At 38.6% G+C, this 18,187-nt stretch overlaps 1 protein-coding gene across 1 annotated transcript in view; it reads left to right on the top strand.

Annotated features, from left to right (window-relative positions):
• Positions 1-3,452: 3,452 nt before the first annotated feature.
• Positions 3,453-18,187, top strand: part of STAM (signal transducing adaptor molecule) — a 32,526-nt gene continuing 17,791 nt past the window's right edge. Inside the window, exons 1-2 of the mRNA XM_039709529.1 lie at positions 3,453-3,553; positions 13,883-13,967. Of these exons, the coding sequence (XP_039565463.1) occupies positions 3,514-3,553; positions 13,883-13,967 (125 nt within the window). The 5' untranslated portion in view covers positions 3,453-3,513. The remainder of the gene's footprint in view (positions 3,554-13,882; positions 13,968-18,187) is intronic.

Consider the following 18,187-nt stretch of genomic DNA (forward strand, 5'->3'; position numbering starts at 1 on the left):
GTGGGACTGATTTGTGAGACAATCATTGTTCTTCATATCTGTCTGCATGCTAGAAGTGTACTGGCCTAACTTTTTACTGGCATCATACACCTTACTTTTACAATGCAGCAGCTACAAAACTAAGATATGCCTAAATAAATGGGCATGACAAATGAAATGCTACCCCAGCAAACTGGAGCTGCAGTGGGCCTCCATGGCTACAATGGCTTTGTCTTATTTTAAGAAAATGCTTTTCTAATGCAGATGGGTGTCAATTGAGTGATTGTAAAGAACATCAGAACTTCCCCAGCAGATTGTTATTTACAATTTGCTCTTTTTAGGTAGCCTTTCCTACTTAAGACTATAGAGAAATGAATAATTGTATATCACCAGAATCCAGAATTTACCTTCATATGGATAAGGTTGTCACAATTTAAAAAATAAGTTATAACTTACAAAAACAAAAAACATAAATAAAACACTTAATCAAATTTAGATGTATGTCACATCTTTAAAATCTAGGAAGTGTGTTATGCTGGAAATTAACTGAATACCTGCCTTTATGAGACTCCACCTGGAGTACTGGATTCAGCTCTGGGTACCCCAACATAAGAAGGATCTGGCTCTGCTGGAGTGAGTGCAGAGGAGGCCATGAATACAATCAGAGGGCTGGAGCAGCTCTGCTATGGAGATGGGCTGGGAGAGTTGGGGCTCTGCAGACTGGAAGAGAAGGCTCTGGGAGACCTCATTGCAGCCTTCTGGTGTCTGAAGGGTGCCTGCAAGAAAGGTGGAGAGGGACTTTTTAACAAGGACATTGTAGAGACACAGCAATAAGACAAGGGGTAATGGCTTTAAATTGAATCAGGGTGGATTTAGATGAGATATTGGGAAGAAATTATTTACTGTCAGGGTGGTGAGGCTCTGGAACTTGTTGCCCAGAGAAGTTGTGTGTGCCCCAAACCTGGCAGTGGTTCAAAGACTGAACAGGGGTATGACCAACCTGGTGTAGTGGAAAGTGTCCCTGCCTGTGGCAGGGGGATTGGAACTAGATTACCTCTAAGGTCCATTCTAACCCAAGGCATTCCATGATCTCTTAGCTGTATCTGAACAACAGTACTATATAAAAAGAGAAGTGTGCTAAGAAAAAAGAAATTTCTGCACCAGTCATCTGAGACTGCTTACTTCAGACAAAAGTAGCACATATTTTTAAAAAACACCCTACTTAAAACTTGCTATAAGGCTGTCTAGAGACAAGCCCTAAGTCAGAGAACTGTTGGACAGATAGGCTCCTCTGTGAAATCAACAGAGCCACTGTTGCAGAGGCCATCTTCAGAATGAGGTCCAAAATAGAACAGATGAATAATCCCCTGGACATGCCTGTTTTTCCTGACCCAGACTGCTGAAGTACTGTCCCCAGCCATGCCTTCCCACCTCTTCACATGCCTGATCTAATTCCAAGGTGAGTCAGAGGTGTGACATGATCCAACAGGGAACTTCTCTGCAGTGAGGTAGCTTTCAGCTGGATCAGCTGATTGTGCAACCACAAATGAAATGGATCAAATTCCAAATCTAATACAAGAAATGTGGTGGCAGCACATAGTTGTGGGCACAGGGCAGTGTTGCTACATTTTCTTTCAGCTGTAGATCCCCCAAAATTAGATGCAATTTGAGCCTGTACCTTTGATCTATACGCCTTTTAGATAGCTAACTTAGGCAGCAGTAGGAAATAATAAAAGCATTTTGAACTACATCCAGTAAAGATGCAGTTCACACCTGTTTATTAATAGCATATAGATTCACACACCTCTTTTTAATAGCATATTCATTATACTACTCACACATAAAGTGGAAAAGCTGGTTTCTACAGCCATTTATGTCTGAGAGGGCAAACCCCACACTCCCTGGGAGAGTGCTCTACCTACCACCCATTTCTGTGCCATGGAAAAAATGATAGAGCCATGAGACAGGGAAAAGAGGGAGATACAATACAATATGGAGTTTTGGAAGGACTTCACACTGTGTCTACAGTAAAAAAAATCATTACAGAATCAAAATATGAGCCATGCTTACAGACCCTTAAGATGCTTCCTGGTATAGACTGCCTTTTTTCAAAAATTGAGTAGGATACTGGGAAGGAAAGTTGGGTTGGGGTGCTTTTAGGCTGAGGACAGTCTAAAACCCCAGTTCCCCATGAGTGTTGTGTTAGCTCTTCCTGCAGGACTACTGAATAAAAGCTCTGCCTGTTTTGAAAGGTTTCCTACAACTAGTTTTGCACCTATTAGAAAGAAGGGATGAGAAAGGAGGGGATAAATCAGGCTCAGAGAGCATCTACTATATGTCTTTTGTGAACTCGATGGGGGATGATGAATGGGGAGGAGGAAAAGCATCCTCTGAGGATATCTAGTCATTGAATTGAGGTACAATCCAAAGAAAACATGCAATTCCTTGCAAGTAGTCAGTTCTACACAGTAGATCAATGCTGACCTGCATTAGCTGCTGAAAACAGTTTATATGGATAGGTAAAGAAGCAGAACTAGAGTTCTGGGAAAAAAAACCTTAGTAAAATAACTAAGTGCCTCGTGACTGTAAATCCTTGTGGGAAGTGGCTTGGTGCGCAGTTTTCATTTGAAGTGTCAGAAGTCTGCCTAATGCATGCAATCACATTCATTATTGAACATGGTTAGTGCTACTGACCGCATTTAGTGTTTGTCCTGCAAACAGTCATAGTACCTTTTTCATTTCTTGCTTGCACGCCTGTGATATGCCCCTATTGCTGTCTGACTCTTTCCCCAAGTGCATACATGAACCTAGTTTTACTTAATTTGCAATCTAACTAGTTCAGAGTAATCAAACAGTACTGAAAGGCCTTAAGAATAATAACTTGAGTTTTATGTGACTGCAAGAATAGGCAGGATGTGTTTTATCCAATGAGTCATATTGTTAATGTGGGACACACCCCACTGAAGCCAGCATCATAGGCTGACAAAGTGGAGCACCAAGACAGGCAGCCAGAGGCCAGGGGACATTCCAGGCCCTGTGACCAGCTGATAGCGACTGCTCTCCACGGGATGTGACTGCGGAGCACTGGTGTGATGCTCTGAGAGATGCTGGCACAACCACCAGTCTGCCCTTTGCCGTCAGGTTAACCCATGTCACAAGCACCATGGCATCACCAATGAAAAGATTCAGTCAGACCAACGTATAGGGAAGCTCCAAAAATCTTCCATAGAAAGCAAGCATGTCTGGGTACAAAACCGGAAAAGGAAAGCAGAGGGGAGGAAAGAGCTCCACGTAACTAAATAATATAAACCTCCGCCTAGAGGAGCCGTGCCGGGGCTAAGTGCCCGCTCGGGGTGGTGTGGCGGGCCGGGCCCGGCTGTCGCGGCCGGGCCCCGCGGAACGAGGCGGCTCCAGCCCCGGTTCCCGGCGTGCCGCGCGGGAGGCGGCACCCGGCGCTGGAGGAGGTGGCGTCTCTCTCTCGCCGCCGCCGCTGCCGCCGCGCCGCCGGGAGGGGCGGCCGCCCCCCGCCCCGCCATGCCGCTCTTCGCCACCAACCCCTTCGACCAGGATGTGGGTGAGTGGCTGCCGCGGCCCGGCCTCTCCCCGAGGGAACCCCGCGGCCGGCCGGCCGGCCCTGCGACCCGCTCCCGCTCCGTCCCCGCGGGCAGCCGGCCCGCTGTCCCGGCCCTGCGCGGGCCGCGGGGCGAGCGCGGGGATGCTCGCGGGGGACGAGCTGGCCTGCTCAGCACGAGCAACGCTGCGGCGCAGCAAAACAAGTAGCGCGAAAGGTCCGCGCTGGAGTGTTTTTGAAAGGATGAACAGTAGAAAGCACCATCTACAGTTGCTTCGCAGACAGACATGAGAAAACCATTAAAGCGTTTTGTATTTAGTTATTTACAGGGGATTCCTGTGGGAGCTTTCTCTTTTCCTTTCAAGCTTGACATGCTGAGCTCAGGTGTTATCCCCACCTTGCTCGTTCCAAGGCCAGACTGGACGGAGAGGAAATATCTTGCTTTTCCTTGACAATAAATTGTACTTAATCCTGATGTGTCGAAACTGAAGATAACATATAGACAGTTAATAATTAGTTTTGTGTGTTTTATTTGAGATTGTGTAATATGGGTTTGTTTTTGATCTGCTGCTGACATCTCTTCTGCTTTGAGCCATAAAGGCTTTGTCTGGAGAATCCTGTAATATAAAGGGAATTTTTCTCCTATGTGGATAAGTACCCCCTTTGGTTATTTTCCTACAGAAGTGTAACATTGTATAAGTCTCTTGAAACGAATTTCTTTAATAGTATTGAACAAGTTGTAACTTTCAACTGCAGATACATTGTTTCTTAATGTTTATCAAACTTCAGACGTTTAGGCTGCAATTCAATTCTTCCATCTCTTCAAAGAAAGACCAAGTCAAAACTGTTTGAAAAGTATGTAGCCTTTTAGGAGAAAGAATTAAGGCATAAACAAAGTACTGAGACATAAAGTCTGTATGTATGTTATCAGAAATTCTTAGTCTATTGCATCAAAATAAGACATAGCTCGGTCTTCTCATTTTGAACTGTTAACACTTTTAAGCTGAAGACTGTGCTTCAGTTAACGATTTTATTGGTAACAAACTTGACTGACTTATTTTGGAAAGTAGTAAATAGTTCTTCTTAGTTGTTATGCTGTCTTCTAGTGTAATTTGACAGCTGAAAGTGAGGAAGAGATTGTACTGCTTGCCAGTTTTCCATGGACTAATAGAGAATTATTTGAACTAATAAGATTAAAAAGTGATAGACTCAGGTTCTGGCAGGTGTTCACTTTTTTTCTTCTTAGTGCCTCTGGCTGGCAGGGAAGCTCAGACTGATGAAGGGTTTGTCTGTGAAGCTCAGTTCACTGGATGTGCTCCTCAGCACTGCCAGTCTCAAGGCAGGGCAGTAGCACCCATCAGTTACTTCAGTGGCTCACTTGCTCTTTTCTAGGTGCAGAGGATGCCAACCCCCAACCTGTTGTGATCAACAGTGAAGAATTTTCAAAAGTGTTAGTCTGTAAACTGTATGAGGAGAGAGAAATAACCACTCAGTACCAAATCATGATTGGAAAAGCAGATAGCGGGCAATGAGCTGATTTTCACTGGTAAACAGTCTCTTCCTTTTGGCCCCTTTCATGGTGTCCTGAGGGAGGCTGAAGGAGCAGCAGGCTGTTAGTTGGTGACAGCCTACTTTCAGTAGCCTGCTGCCTTTATCCATCATTTAACTGGATTTGTGCCAGGGAGATGGGAATGATGAAGTCTCCCAGAAAGCGTCCCTGGGCTCTTCTTCTCTGGGCCCTTTGGGAATTTGCTATTATCTGGATGAATTTTTTGGCAGGCTTCATAAGATAGCATCAGCTGTGGAGTAAGCTCTCATGTTCTCAGGAAACTTCCAAAAGTTGTCAAGCCATAGTGCTATATTTCATTTGTTTTCTGTGAGTGAAAGTTGAGCGCTTTGCTTTTGTTCTTATCCAGCAAGAAAGTTTTCTTCTTAAAATCAGATTCTTGAAACAGAAAGGTGGTCAGCAGCTATTCTTAATTTCATATGAATTTGGACACTGGAGTAGTTGATAGTATTGCAGTAGCTGTGCATTCCTTTCTACTGAACAGCTCATCAGCGCTGTGGAGTAGTTGGAAATTTTCTTGGAACCATTTAGAGTAAAGGATTGCAGAGAACATATCTGGAATGAAATTGTTTTCCATCATTTTGAGGAGCATAAGTATGTCTTACATTCAGGACAATTTTTTCAGTTTGTCTGGCCAGCTAGCAGCATTTGGCTAGTCCTTTTAGCATGCTGCTGCAGTGGAACCTGGTAATCCATAATAGTTTACCATTTGTACCAACTTTGTACAACTGTTTTTTTCAGGTGTAGTTGGCTAAAGAATGTTGTTTAAGACTGCTATTAAATTAATTATATTAAAGAATGCTCAGAGATTTGAGAAGGTTAACCATTGTCATCCTCAAGAGTCCAAATCTTTGGATGAAGCCCAAATACTTTTCATTTTCTGAAGTTTCTTTTTTACCATATTTAGGAATATTTCAACAGGAAGGGATGCTAATCAGTGGTGACACAAGTTTTCACAATCAAGGTGGGGAACCTTTGATAATGTGCCCAAGTAAGGAACATAATAATGGAATTTAAAAAAAGAAAAAAAATCATCAAGAACTGGGCCTCTTAAGAGTATAATTAAGAAACTCTAATCTTCCATTTAAGGGGTTAGGATTAAAAGTGTTCTTATTGGGTTTGTAAGTTTTCTATTTCTGCTGTATTTCTCAATCCTAATCATAAAATTCTTCCCAGTGAATTGTTCCTGAGAAATACAGATTTATCTGTAAGTTTGACTCAGGTAAAATAATGGTGAAATTTTCTTTGATAACCAAAAGACCGTCTACTAATCTGTCATGACGGGCTTATTAGTAATGTAGTGGTGCTTAGGCTAGGTGTGATGAAGAGCTTACTGCTAAAGCAGTTCTCAAGTGTCATTTAGATATTTTCTCAAGAATAAAATCTGTAACTCAGGTGCTGGTATAACGTGTCATAAAAATCACATGTGATATTAGGAGAAGGTGTTAAAATTTATGGAGGGGGTTGGGTTGTTTTTGTTTTTTCTTTACACATAGTAAAGGATGAAGGTATTTCCATTTGCTCTGAATGTTACTCTGGTTCTTACTCTGATGGTTTGAGGCAGCACAGGATTGAGAAGAAATTCAGGCTTGTTATTTACAGTAATAAGAAATTAAGCAGGTGGTTTAGTAAGATAGTAGAACTTGATGTGACTTGTAATCATTTTCCCCATGTTTTAATAACTCTAGCTGTTGTTGATAATTTTATCCTATTGACTCTTCAAATACTTAATGATATACTTGAATTACATATGATCAGCCTACAGTTTGATGCTCTTAGAATGTAAGAAATGGTTTGACCATTATTCCCATGGTGCAATTTCTTGAAATAAAATCCTCATGCTATTTAAGCTCATTGTTCTTTAGATTTATCCTCTTGCTTAGTCAACGTTTTCAAAATATCCAATTACATGTCTCTCTGAGCTGAACTTTTTTGTTGAGCCAGGTTTGCTAAAAGAAGGGAAAATTGTCACAGATGAGTTTCTTGACCCCAGATCATTATGGAGACTGTAGACTGTAAGTTAACATCTGGCTGCAAAGAAAGATGAATTCCAAGGATTGGTTCAGCTTGTCATGAGACTGGCACTTTTTTGCCTGAGTTGGCCTACTGTTTTTCTCAGCTTTGTTTTACAAAGGACATTAACTGTGAGCTAACAGGGAGACTGAGTAGAAAATGTGTGGAAAAGGAGCTATAGCAACCCCCCTTTTTGGTAATTTGTAGATATTTATGAAAAACAGGAACTTCTTACTTAAAGATACCTTTGGTAATAGGTCCTCAGTGAAAAATAGCAATGCTGACAGGATAAGACTAAGTGGAATACACCTTCAGTGTATCAGCCAACAAAAAAAATAATCTTTTCCACTATCAATTAGCAGGCTGTCAGTTCAGCTGGGCACTTTGAAGCCAACATAGTATGTTCCATAGTGAAAGACTGTACTTTTCTTGTAATTCTCTTTCTTTCCTCCCAGGGAAGAACTGTCACTTAAGTGCTTCTCCTTTCAGCTGTGACAGTGTGTATTATAATACCAAAGTTTAGAAGAATCAAAGTAGATCTTCAGCATGTAAAATCTGTTCTTCTAACTGATAAAAATAGCATTGCATACCTGATGTGGAAAATTAAGTTTCTTGGTGATTTTCTGAAATGCGTCTTATACTGTGGCTTGGCTTGAGGGCTTCTGCAAAAATATCCTGGTACCTTTTGTTTATATGACATGCCTGTGATACACCTTGTTTACAGACTATTCATCCTTCTGATGTATCTCTAATTTGCTCACCTTCCTGTTGTGTTGTAATATTTCTGGGTAAAAGGTAGTGTGAGTTCTGTGGATTTGTTAGAGTTTGTGTGAGAGATCTAACATCTAAATTATTTTTGCTCAGCTAGTCTTACTATTTCAGCCTTTTTTAACCAGGTTGTAAATCCTTTTGTCTTCATTCTGCTCAGTTCATTGAGCTGAGTGATGTTCATTTTTGCTGGGCCACTGTAAGCACTGAGATCCTACATGGTTTTCTGAAGGAATGGGCTGAGGTGGCCTCAGTCACTGCTGCTTGCTTTGCCTCAGATCAGCTGCAGGGCTTTCACAGCACACACATTCTACAATTGCTCCCAGAAGGGCTTGGGAACACTGCACATGTACAGTTAAACTGCAGAAGTTGCTTAATAGCTTTATCAAAGTTAACAGTACATGGAATTCAAGTTTTTCTCCATGGAGTCATTGCCTGTTAGGAGTATTTTCAATCTTGTCTAAACGGAATCTGGTTGGACATATTCTTCTTGTGCAGTTCTGAGCATGTTAGCCAAATGCAAAGTGGTTGATATTCAAGTGGTGCCTTCTGTAGAATGGACCAACAAGTGTATTTGTTCTTTTTATTTGACAGACAAAAAGAGCAAAACTTAACTGCGTTTAACTTCAGTGATGTGGAATGGCATGTAATCCAAAGTTCTCAGCAAGTGCCTGCAAAAAGAAAGAAAAATTTGCAGTCATTTTCAGTCTTTAAGGGTGATTTAAACTATATTGCTTTGGAATTTTAGTGTTTGCAATTTCATAGGGAAGGGGAAATTCTTTATTTAGCCATGTGAAGAAAAGAAAACTTTGAGCAGAAGAGGAGAAAAGGCTTGGGGGGTGTTGAATTTTTCATTAAATCTGTGTTATTTATAATGACATAACAGATTTTTGACATTTTTTATCGTGTTAGAAGGTGGTTGTAGTACGAGTCTGTGAGTGGAAGACTTTCTTTAGCTATTCTTTTGAAGACTTTCTGTAGCCATTTGTTTCTTTGTAATTGAAGTTATAACTTCACTATTTCATTTTAATGATGTCCAACTGTGAAAATGATGTTACATCCAAGTATAGAGTAATAGCAAATAATAAGTAGGATGGTTGAAAATCTTATATTGATAGAATTTTCTCACAGTTTTTACTGCTGCTTGTTTTAACTGCTTCAAATAATGTACATTTTAAGTGTTAGGTTTGAAGGTATTTTGATCTAGATTTGTTTTTTATTAAAATTCTACTAGTATTAACATCTTTGAGATTTTGTTGCAGAAAATAGCTCAGTTCTTAGGCTGGGGTTTTTCTTTCAATATAAATGTCAGTAAAAACTGAAGCTTGGGAAGCTCAAGCCTGCCAAGAACTCCCTGCGAAAATGATGTTAGCAATGGATAGTGACTAAGTTTTCTGCCTTAAGAAATGCATCATGTGGTTCACTGCAGTATCCAAACAGTCATGAGAGTATTTACTCTTGCAGATTTCTGATAGGGCAGTAAAATGCTATTGTTAAGATACAGAATTAAGACAGAGAAATTAAGTGACTAGCACATATTTCCATGGCAAATCTGCAGCAATATTTATATTCCTTTTACCAGCACCTAAAGCATCAACCACTAAATCTGGCAATGGATTTTTTTCAGCATGCACTACCTTTCTTCTGTCTAATAGTACTTTGTAAATCTGATGATAAATTTCTTTAGGACAGGCATGTATTTTAGGAAATTTTTATTTTTTCTTCTGAGAAAAGGGTTTATTTTTTTTTTTCTTCTGCCCTAAAATAATCAACTGCAATTGTGTTTTGTATGTAATAGGGAACTTCAAATAGAATCACAGTGCAAATATTTTTTACTTTGCTTGTAATTGATAAATAATGTACAAAACAAAGGAACAACCAGAATTTTATCAATGCTCCAAGTATTCAGGATTGTGTAAATTAGAGGGAAATGAGGCCTCAACACACTTAATGAACCTTGTGACACAAGGAGAGGCAGGGTGATTGAGGTATCCCAAAAGAGCCTGTGCAATAGCCTGTGTAATTTCAACCAATGCATAAGTAATTAAACCTATATATTTAGATCTTTTTGGCCTGGCTTCTCATTCAATAAGTGTAACTCTGTTCTTCTGGATTTTAGGTACAGTATTTCAGTGAGAGTCTATTTCTTTTGTAATGAGGAACAATATTTTCCTTAGAAGCCAGGTGCTGTTCAGTGCCATGAAAAAAGATACAATATATGTCTAGAAGAATGATTTCAGCGTGTAGGTGCTTTATTAAAAGGACATTTTGTTCTACAAATTATTGAGAAGCTAAAGATACAAACACAGCTGATATTTCCATCAAACCAGATGCATTTTGCTTCAGAATGCTTTATTTGTTCTATGTGTGATTTATGACAATGTTTGTGTGGTTGGAGCGCCAATTCTGACTCAGGAGTTACGAAGCTGCAAATTGTTGGTCACTGACAGTTGTGTTTGTAGGGAAGTACAATTAATGCCTACCTTGTTCTCTTTTGTGTTTTCCTAGGTGTCTGGTTTAGGTATAATATATGTTTTAGAGACTGAATGTTGGGCAAGGTGGAACTGGTCTGGCCCAGTGTTCCGAATGCAGAAGTATAAAGAGCAAGGCCTGGTGATTCCAAAGTCTGCACCTTGCAAAGTGGCCAAAAAATGATATAAGTTTTTTGTCTCTCTTGTGTTTGTTTTGGGAATGAAATAAATGGTTGAAATAATATAGAAAGGAATTCTTATATTGTGCCTGATCATTGTTGTTTTTGACCAAAGAACCCATTCATCCAATTATTGTTTTCCTCTGAAATTATGGCTCTTATGAGTATGTGTGTGTGTCTTTATGGAATTACTGGTAAAAAAGAATATTAAATAACTCCTGCAAAAATCAAGGTTGGAGGTAAAGACAAGTAATGGAAAAAAAAAAAGAAAAAAACAAGGAAAAAAACCTTTAAAAAATTTAAAACTACTATTAATAGTAATTCAGATTAATAATAACTATTAATTACTACAAATTAGCCTGATGCAACATAAGATTGTACAGTCTTGCCCTGCTTAAAATTACTATGTTCAATTGTAGGCCTTGCTTGTGCTCTGAAAACAATGCCTTGAATTTGAGTAGTGCAGCTTCACGGAACAGAGCTGTGATGTAGTCCTGTTTCCTTTGTGTTTGGCATAGCATTAATAAAAGGCCTTTTTTGTGGACAGTCAGCTCATACAGTGTGCTGCTGACATTCTCAGTATGTTCTTAACTTTTAACTTCCCTTGTTTTGAGACAGAATTTAAGTAGAACTCCACAGGCAATTTCTCTTCTCTTCTCTTCTCTTCTCTTCCTATTAATTTTTTTGGGGTTTTTTGATTGATTTATTGGATGATTGTTATTATAGAAGACTGTAAGTATACAGTGAAACTTTGTTTCAGACTGAAATTTACTAAGAAACTATCTAGTGTTTGTTGGTGGAGGAAGTATCCTAGGGGAGGGCATTACAAGCAAAAGGCACTTTTTATATAGGACTAACTTCAACTGCCAAGGAAGAACATGGTTATAGCAAAAAACTTGTAATTGTACTCATGGATAGATTGGCAAAATGTTCTCATTGAGAATAAAAATAAAGGCTATAATTGGTGTGGTTAATGTGGATCAAGGATTTCATCAATCACTATCTTATTTGTAGTTTTAGCCAAAGTATTTAAATTAGCATAAAGCACAGTTTGTTGTTATGTTAAAACATTAAACAGGCATTAGTTTACTTCTTAGTTTGCAGAAGACATAACTGCTGTGTCATTTCTCTTTGCTGACATTGTGAGGAAAGAAGGATTAATTGTTGTCAAAAATACAGACAACTGTCTGTTATGTAGAACAATGGAAAAGACCAAGGTTTCAGTTCCATTGGATTGCTCATCTCTCTGCTAAAGGGTGTGCCAATTGAAATGCAGCATTAGGCATGAGTGACCAGTCTGGGATTGTGAGCTCCTTGTGCAGCTCAGAGCCTGGCAGGAACTTGAGGCTTTGGAGGGAACCGTGCAGGCACTCTATGACTGGAGCTGGTCCAGCTCCGGTAGAGCAGGCAACGAACTGAAGCAGTGGAGTCCTGGAAGTAAACTGCCTCCATGTGGTCTGTTTTGTGTGTCTGCACTGTGCTTATCAGCTGCTTTCAGTCTGAGGAGCGAAGTGTAGGAAACTCGGGCTCTGTGTTTCAAAAAAGCAGTTCTGGTGCTGCAGAGTTGAGGCTGACTTTGGAGCAAAACAGCTGCTGTGTGCATAGACTGCAATTCCAGAACACTGCCTTGGTCTGTGATGGTTCATGCAAGGCATTGAGTTCAAGTGTCTTACCTTAAAATCACAGATTTCTATGATTGTTAGTCATAAGCATGAATTGCAACAAGAGCAGACTGAAAGGAAAATGAAGTGGTTGGTTGATCAGCTGGTATATCTTAGTGCTAGATTTTAGCATGGTATCTACCCATAATTTTTTATATTTCTGTTGATTATGAATACTTTTTATAACCAAACAAGTTTTCTGATAATGTTTAGACAGAAGAGGTAATGTTCCTCTACTTTATCTGAGAGAACATACAGAACTGTAACTAACTTCCATTTAGGATTTCCCTGTACTGTTTTGCTATTTTCCTTGCATCAGGCAGTACAGCTGATGTTTTATCATTTCAGTTGTATATATGTCAGTGTTGAATTTTTCCTCAGAAATACTTTGGGATCACATAACCATAGAGTTTTGCTTTTCTGCATTTTTGTTCTGAATTAAGAAATTAATTAACTGTAACCTACATCAATTTATAGACCATAGAAGCTCATTCATAAGAAAAGCCATCAACTTCGATATGAATAATCCTTGTAATTTTTGGAGATTAGATGTTTTGCTTTGTCTTTGTCTTTGCAATTTTGCCAGTGCTAATCTAGATAATGAATCTTTCCCGGCAGAGAGGTTTTTTATGGGAAATCTTTGGTTCCTTTCATAAAACTAAGTAGTCTGAGACATTCCCTGAAGGATAGTATTTACAGCTGAGGCATATTTTGTCTTTTATAGACGAAGCTGTAAACATTAGATGAAGAGCCAGGATGGAAACAAAGTTTTTGTATTTTTCTATGCCTATTCTCCTACTGTTTGGTTTGTAATTAAAAATGCATGTGCATTCCTTTATGTTCTACAGTCCTGAGCTGATGTATCAGTGTTTAGATAATCTTCTGTTGAGCTGCAGCATAAGGTTCAGTTTCCTTTAATGCTTTTACTTATTGTTATCCTTACTGTAACTAAACTTTTGTGGGGGACAAATAGGGAGGGAGTCTATTTTTTCTTCTGACATTGAATCTATTTCTTCTCTACCTCCTCTCTCTGTTTCTTTAGTCTTCACCAGGGACTCTTGTCCTATTAAAAAAATTTGGAAGGAAGAATCACAAGGGCTTCTTTGAGAGTAACTTTGGTTTAGCAGTCTTTATAGCTGAAAAGAAACAGTGAAATATGTAATCCAAAGCAGAAGTAAGAATGGGAATATAGAAGTTTAGTGATTATGATGACTTTTTAAATCCTTCTTGCTGAAATGTAATACATGAAAGGAAATGCAAGACACAGCACTTTAGTGTCTGGGAAGGTGATAAATTCAGCTGTATCTGACTCTGCAAACAGTGAACCAATGCTTTGGGTATTCATATCCAATTAAACTTTATAGTTCAAATGGAAAAAAAAAAAATCTGTTGATAGCTATACTGCTTGTATCATGTTTTGTGTGCACCTTTATGATGTGGTAAAACAACCCCAAAATATGTTTGTCTGTTAATTAAAATTTATGGTCACAAGTGAAAATTAGAAAATAAAAAATAATTAGATACGACAATGTTAATATATGATTTTTATTAAGTATAGGGATTTTTCATACATTTAGAAATATACCAAGAGGTAATATAGCAAAATTTTTCATTGACAATTTAAAATATTTTTTAAAATTTGTATTTTGATTTACCTATACTTTATTTATCAGAGAAAGCAACCAGTGAGATGAACACTGCGGAGGACTGGGGCCTCATCTTAGACATCTGTGATAAAGTTGGACAGTCACGCACAGGGTAAGTAACTTCAGGAATTTCCTCCCCAAATGTTTTTAATTCTGTTATTTCAGTCTCATACCCAGGTGAGAAGAGTGAATTTTTTGTTATCTTTTATAAACCTCTGCAACAGCTGAATTTAACTTGAATTGATTACAAGTAAAAGGAAAATATATGAGGTTTCTGCTGAAATATTTTGCAATCCTTACTTTGGATATACTGGCTGATGTGTTAAAATTAGGACTTGTGTGCAGCAGCTTTTTGCCAGTGTAACAGATAAATTGATATGTTTTAGCAGTATCCCTGTAAACCCAGGAGGCTTCATGAGGCATTTTTCTTACAGAATCATAATCTAAGTTGGAAGTGCCCTCCAGAGGTCATCTAGTCCAACCCCCCCAGCTTCAGACAGGTCTAATTAGATCAAGTTGCTCAGGACCGTGTCGAGTCTTGAATGCCTCCAAGGTCAAAGGTTCTGCAACTTCTGTGGGCAACATGTTTCAGTATTTAACTAGTTCTACTTACTAAGTAAGGAAATAAAAAAATAATTCTGCAATCTGTTTGCAATTTTTACTGTTCCAACTTGTCTGTTGCATCTTGTCCTGTGCAGCTCTAAGAAAGAATCTGGCTGCATCTGCAGTGTATACTCTGACTAATTTGTTGTTGAAAGCAGTAAGCCCCACTTTTTGGCTGTTCTTCTCAAAGCTGAAAGCACCTCTCCCATCTTTTCCTTGTATGTGACTCTCCCTGACCATCCTGGCAGCTACCTATTGAACTTAGGTAAATAGCCTTCTTGCACTGGGAGCCCCAAAGTGAACAAAATGCTCCAGATGCAATCTTACAAGTACAGAATGGAGGGAAAGGGTCACTTTCCTCACCTTGTTGGTTGTGCTGACCTGTAGTTTGAGCTGGGATGTGGTTGGTTGTCTTAGCTGCCAGACTGCATTGCTGACACCTCTCACCCAATAGGACCTGCAGATGATTTCCTGCTTTTCATGTGGTCAGCTTCTGGCTTCATTTAAAATGCCATAGTTTATCCTTGTTCTTATTGGACTTCCAGTCTGCCCATTTCTCCAGCCTGTCCAGGTCCCTCTGAACATTAGCCATGGCCTCTACTGTACTGATTGTTCCCCTTCAACTTGCTCTGATCATTAAGTTACTGAGAGCATTGTTGCTCCCAGCAGAAATCCCTGAAGGATACTGGAATTTGCATTACAGGTGACAACTCTTTGAGCCTAGGAGACCAGTTTCTTCCCAGTTTCTTTATCCGGCCCTTTATTTACCAGCTGTGTGATAAGGACACTACATAGGCTTCAGCTGTATGTCAAAAATTTGCTAAAACCAAGGTATAAAATATCTGCTGCCCTCCATTGCTCTTGCATCAGACCACCAGTGTCTGTTACAGAAAACAACAAGGCTTTGTGTTTCTTCTCGTTGTTTTTAGAAGCTATTCTCTGTCAGCAGGGCTTTGAAAAATGTACATTTTGGAGATTAAACACATCTTAATATGGGCTGCTAATATTTCCATTTTTGATTATTTACTGAGCTCTTGCATAGAATTTATGCATGCACTTCCTTCTTGGACAAGAAAAGATAAAGTATAATTTGAACTAACAATTAAAAAATACAGTTTAAAGACATAATTTCAGAGTATTTGTAGTGCTTTAGGTCAGTGTAGTATTAGGACTAGTATTAAATACACCTTCTTGAAGCATTTCTTGTAAAAATTTAGGAATGGAACAAACTCAAGAAGAAAGTTTTGCCACTGATGCTGTGGAAGGCTTCTCTGAGAATGACTTTGATTGCCTTGTAGAACTGCCAGAAACAGTATGAGATGCCAGGCAGCAAAGTTCCACCTGGGACTTTTGTTCCCAAGGACAGGTTTGCAAATAAGCTTATTCCTTGGGATTAGAGATGGTCTCTGAAGGAGAACATAAAAATAGCACAGCACATTGAGACTTCTGGGCTGTTGTGTATAACTGTAGTTAAGATAACAGTTGGCAAGTTGTTAATAATGTTTCATATTAGTCTTTATATGTAAAACTGCATTTCTATTCCTTGAGCACGTTGATGCCAAACTTGGAACAGTAATTATATTATTGAATGTTTCAGTATTCTATTTGATCACTGAAAGCCTTTCCACAGATGAAATTTACTCTCACAGCAACATAGCCTGAACAGTGCTCTAATGTGTGTAGCTGCAAGAGACAGCAGTACAGATAAATCTAGAGATCTTCTGGTAATGTGCAGCTAAATTCCTCTTAGGATTTGTAAGGTTTGTTTGTGTTGGTTTTGGTCTTTTTCTTCTGCCTGTTTGTATTTTAATCTTTTTCTTAATAAAATTGTTTTGGAAAAGTGGGACTTTAACCTTTGTAATATTTATCCTGCTTGTAATAGGCTGCCAGCTGATTTGTAGCTTAAATTCAGATTCTGTTAAAACTTGCTGAGAGTGGGTTTTCTTTGTTTTCAATAGGTTATATCGTGCAGTAGCAAGGTAAAGCAAGACAGTGTTTCCCATTAAGAAGTTTAAATGAGATATGCTTAGCTGTTTGAAATTCACCTGCAGTTTAAGTTCCTCTGACAAGGATGCAAGTCTTCTTAACTGGGATCGGTTGTAATCTTTTAACCAATTCTGCTCCAGTACAAGCTGTTTGTTACTGTTCTTGGCAGAAGTTTAGATTACAAAAATCTCTCCTTTGTGGATTTTCTTTGTACTAGTCTGTGAGCTCCATTGCATCCTGCAGCATTCTAGATGTGGATTGCCTTGCACCTGAAGCCGCAGCAGCCTAGCAAAACACTTATTCATTAAGTAGCACTTCTAGTATAGCATATTGTCTGCAAACTTATTGGTATCCTGATTAATTGTTGGAAACCTGTTATACTACAAAGGTGTTGCATTTTCTCATAAGATAAATTAGTTACAGTTCCATAACATAATTGCTATTGATATTTTTTATGTTGTTATACTTTACATACTGAGAATGACAAATTGTTGAAAATGTTATCTTGCTTCCTTTAAGCCAAACAACTAAAACAGATTTTTAGCAAGTTAGAATTCCACTGAATCCCTCTCTTTGACTACTTTCTCTGCTTTTTGTGAATTTCAAAATCAGAGTTGCTATTAGTGTTTTTACAGAAAACACAAGAAAGAAAATATGTCAATATTTTGAAGAATATGACTTGTTTACAATAGCTTATATTAAATACCACTCTATGTAGTATAGAATTAACATTTTCTGCATGTTTCACTTATCAGGTTCTTAGATGATCTAAAATTTGTCTAATTATGAGACAATACTGTTTAATCTCTGAATTTCCATTAGAAAGTCATACAGCTCAGCAGCTCCACATTACATTGTTTGCATCCTGTTTTTTGCCAATATTAGCTCAATGAGCAAGTTGCCTTTTCAGCATAGAAACAAAAGTTTTATTGTTAGAAGCAGTCCTTTCTGTCTCCTGGTTTTGTACAGCATTCTTGAAAACTTGTTTGTTTTAAAAATTGTTAAAATTTTTATCACATGGAGTGATTCTTCACACCGTCCTCTGCAGGGCCATGAGTTGGACTTCAATGGTTTTTGGGGGTGCCTTCCAACTCAGGATGGTCTATGACTGTATATTTGACTGGCATTTTAAATCTGACTACAGGAAAAGCATTGGTTTTTGCAGTATTGCTTTTCTACAATGAAAACACTTACAAAACTGAATCTATAGTTTATCATCTCAGAATAAAATAACACTCTAAAATTTGGATGGTTCATTAAACAGAATAAAAGGAAAATTAATGGATAGGTATTGTATATTTTAGCAAAGATGCCCCCCCTTCTTCAGTCATTTCAGTGCAAACTGGTTCCTAACTCAATCGGGTTTGCATTTGGCTTTGAGACACTTGTACTGTTTATTTCATGAGACATATCAGTCTACATTAAAACTTTCACAACTTCAGTTTTTTTCCAGAAAAGTTACTTATTAAGAAAAAAAAAAAAAGATGGCTGAAAGAAATGGAGGCAGTGGCTGAGGCAGTGGCTGAAAGGCTACATCAAGGGTTGAGAAAATTGAAATGTTCATTGCACTCTCTGTTGGGGTGGGTATTGGAAAATTTTCATTGGGAAATGGTTTGTCCATATTGCTGCTTGCCTAACTTTGTCTTGATTCCTGAAGGATTAATCACTGCCTCAGCAAGTGAGTGTTCTGGTTACCTGTTTCTTCTTTGGTTGTTTTTATGCCTGTTCATGCAAGAGAAAACA

Source organism: Passer montanus, unplaced genomic scaffold, assembly GCF_014805655.1.
Source record: "Passer montanus isolate IOZ18808 unplaced genomic scaffold, ASM1480565v1 scaffold10, whole genome shotgun sequence".
NCBI lineage: Eukaryota > Metazoa > Chordata > Aves > Passeriformes > Passeridae > Passer > Passer montanus.